The sequence below is a fragment of the Alosa alosa genome, chromosome 8 (genome assembly GCF_017589495.1).
Source record: "Alosa alosa isolate M-15738 ecotype Scorff River chromosome 8, AALO_Geno_1.1, whole genome shotgun sequence".
Lineage (NCBI taxonomy): Eukaryota > Metazoa > Chordata > Actinopteri > Clupeiformes > Clupeidae > Alosa > Alosa alosa.
The window spans coordinates 11,500,191-11,503,262 of record NC_063196.1 but is presented as its reverse complement, the minus strand read 5'-3'; the positions used below and the strand labels follow the sequence as shown (position 1 = coordinate 11,503,262).

At 51.9% G+C, this 3,072-nt stretch overlaps 1 protein-coding gene across 1 annotated transcript in view; it reads left to right on the top strand.

The window, feature by feature from the left end:
• Positions 1-355: 355 nt before the first annotated feature.
• LOC125299061 (syntaxin-binding protein 5-like) overlaps positions 356-3,072 on the top strand; it is a 104,730-nt gene continuing 102,013 nt past the window's right edge. Inside the window, 1 exon segment of the mRNA XM_048250140.1 lies at positions 356-826. Coding sequence (XP_048106097.1) covers positions 695-826 — 132 coding nt within the window. The 5' untranslated portion in view covers positions 356-694.

Below are 3,072 nucleotides of genomic sequence, written 5' to 3'. Positions count from 1 at the left end.
AATGTTTTTGTTCTGTATTTGTTCATGAATTGAGACATGAGATTGGATTACATTACATCTGTTCACACTGGTTTTATAATATTATGTGAGACATTTTGGCTGTATTGTTTGTAAGTGCCTGGCACTTGTGTGCACGCGTGCCTCTGTAGCTTCATTGTGGCTTTGGTTGAAGCATCTTCAGGACGCCAGGTGCAATGGGCGGGGCTGGGCAGGCACGGGCGCAATGTGACGGCAGGAGACAGCGCGCGTACTCCGTTGCGGTCACCGGAGCGGCAGGCGGCGACTTTTATCAAACATCCGGGTGTCGCGCGAAATGCGCAGGCTCACCGCTGCAGCTGTGTGTGAAAGAGCGAGGGAGAGAGAGAGAGAGAGAGAGAGAGAGAGAGACGCAGCAGGACAGTGGTCGGTGGAGGAGAGAACTGTACCGACGCTTTATGTGACCACTCCGACTGAAGCACTAATATAGAGGTTCTAAATTAACAAGCTGGCTCACGTGTACTGCTCTGGTGACGGCCGAATATTCGGACATGGAGACCGCGGAGACAACACGGTATAAAATGTGAGATTTTTGGGGAGAATCACCGAAAAGCCAGCGAGCGTGGCGCACCCCCACCACATCCCCTGATCTTTTCCGGGAGATCTGTGATTCTGTGTGGTCGGTCCAGCGTGGCATCGCGTGCTCACGGAGAGGAGCATGAAGAAGTTTAACATCCGGAAGGTGCTGGACGGACTAACGGCTTCCGCCACGCCGTCGCAACCGCTGGGCGTGAGAGAAAACGACCTAGTCCACGAGACGCTCCAGTCGGAGCATTTCCAGCTCTGCAAGGTGGGATAACAATCACACTCACACTCACACACATACACACACACGCTCTCTCTCTCTCTCTCTCTCTCTCTCTCTCTTTCTCTCTCTCACACACACACACACACACACACACACACACACACACACACACACGTACACATATGTTGCCACCGTAACTACTAACAGGTAAGCTGAAGTTACTGCATCCTGTCTCCCTGGCCATGGCGATAGAAGTGTCAAGTGCGGTCGCGCATTGCTCCATCTGAGCCCTGCAAAAACACTGCGCGAGTGGCGCTCTCCCGGCCCGTTACCCCCAGCTGTACTCTCTTCCGCGGATCATTGTGTTTAATTAATGCGACATCAGCTCACAGCAGTGTGTGTGTGTGTGTGTGTGTGTGTCTGTGTGTGAGAGAGAGAGTGCTTGTGCGCGACTGCCTGTGTGTGTGTGCGTAGTGCATACGCGCCTCAAAGCCTTGAGAGACGGAAAATTCAGATAACATATCTCTCCCGCAGTGCTGGCCGTGTGCATTGGCCAAGCTGCATGTGGTGTGGCTATTGTGATGCGGCGGTCGATGGGTCTGAAAAGCTCCCCTATCTCTACCCCCCCCCCCCCTCTTTCTGCCTGGCGTGGGACTCTGTTTCAGCTAGATGAAGATGACCCTGTGCGCAAAATTCATGTAAGGGACCATGGCCTGGCTGCCGTTTAGCCACAATGGGAGAGTTCAGGACAATTGAGCCCACCGTCCTCCTGAAAAGTCCTGTCCTCCTGTCCCAAAAGGCCGCAGCGTGTCCAAACCCGCTACAGTAGCACATTGGTGAATGCGCTCAAAAATGTGAAGCCGTCTTGACGTCTAGCTCGTTCCCCAGGATAAAGTGCTTTCACGCTTTGTTGTTGGTGACGGTGGCTCGTTGCGATAAGGATAGAACGAAAACGGGGTAGGTTTTGTGTGTGTGTGGGGGGGGGGGGGGGGTAGGTGATGGGTGTTAAACCGACGGCGTAAGGGAGACAAGACGGGCTCTAGACGTTTCTTTCGTGTGTTTGGAGAGTGTAGCTTGGAGGCAAGAGAGGCAGCGAGGATGGGAGGGATGAGGGGGGTTGGAATAAACAATCGCCTCTTGCATAATCTGCTGAACAGGGATTAATGTGTCAATTGCAGAGACCCAGTGTGATACAGGCAAAAGCAGAGCACGAGGGTGCACACAGGAAGACACGCACACGACGGTGTTGATTTGAAGGCCTACTGACAGCTGAGTAGACAGGGTTAATCATTACCACACATTCACACACGTACAGGACGACTTCGGTGGACGCGCTCAGTCCGCTGCGTTGGTTCCCGCGTGGGCTGCAACGAGCTGCGAAACTGATGTTCTAGTTGATTAGAATGATCAGCGTGCGCTGTTGAGGAGCTAGACCGGATAAGTGCTAGTGTATTCGTCACTAATTGCATCGATTTTAAGTCGCACACGCACGCATCCGATTCACACATTCTCCATGCTCTCTCTCTCTCTCTCTCTCTCTGTCTCTCTGTCTCTCTCTCATGTACTAGAGTCTGACAGCTCCACGGATCTGCGTTGTGTTTGGTTGTTAATGATGTTCATTTGTCGACACCAATTCTCTTTTCCGAACCTCACACAACATTTCTTCCTTTGAAACAACAGATATTTAACAGTTGCACACATGGGGCGACACACGCACACACATACACGCACGCACGCATACGTACAGAGAGAGAGAGAGAGAGGCTCAATGAGAGCTAGAGAGGGAGAAGCGATGGCTCTTCCCTTGAGACTCCAGTCTTTGGTGATTAATTGGTTCGCGTAGCGTTCTAACGAAACCCGCAGCACGAGGCGTTCCGCGGCGCTGTCTGGCCGGATCAGACAGAGCCGCTCTTCACAAAGATTAAAATAATGATTTACGTAAGAATTCATCGCGAGGAGAGCAATGCTGACGCGCGCTGCTGCCTGCGCACGAGTCGACGCCGTTACTGAGCTCGCGTATCACCGATGCTAAATGAAACGTCACGAGCAAATGACAACAAATAAATGCAAGCAATAGGCCATTGCAGTATTGTTTGAGACCGAGCGAGCGAGCGCGCTAGAGAGAGAGAGGGGAAGAGAGAGAGATTTGCTGTTTGAGCTGCAGTGCTTATGAACGTCGGCAGGTGTTTGTGTCTTACATAATATGCTTTGTCGCTATTAAACTCACTCACACACACACACACACACACACAGAGAGAGAGAGAGAGAGAGAGAGAGAGACTTACATA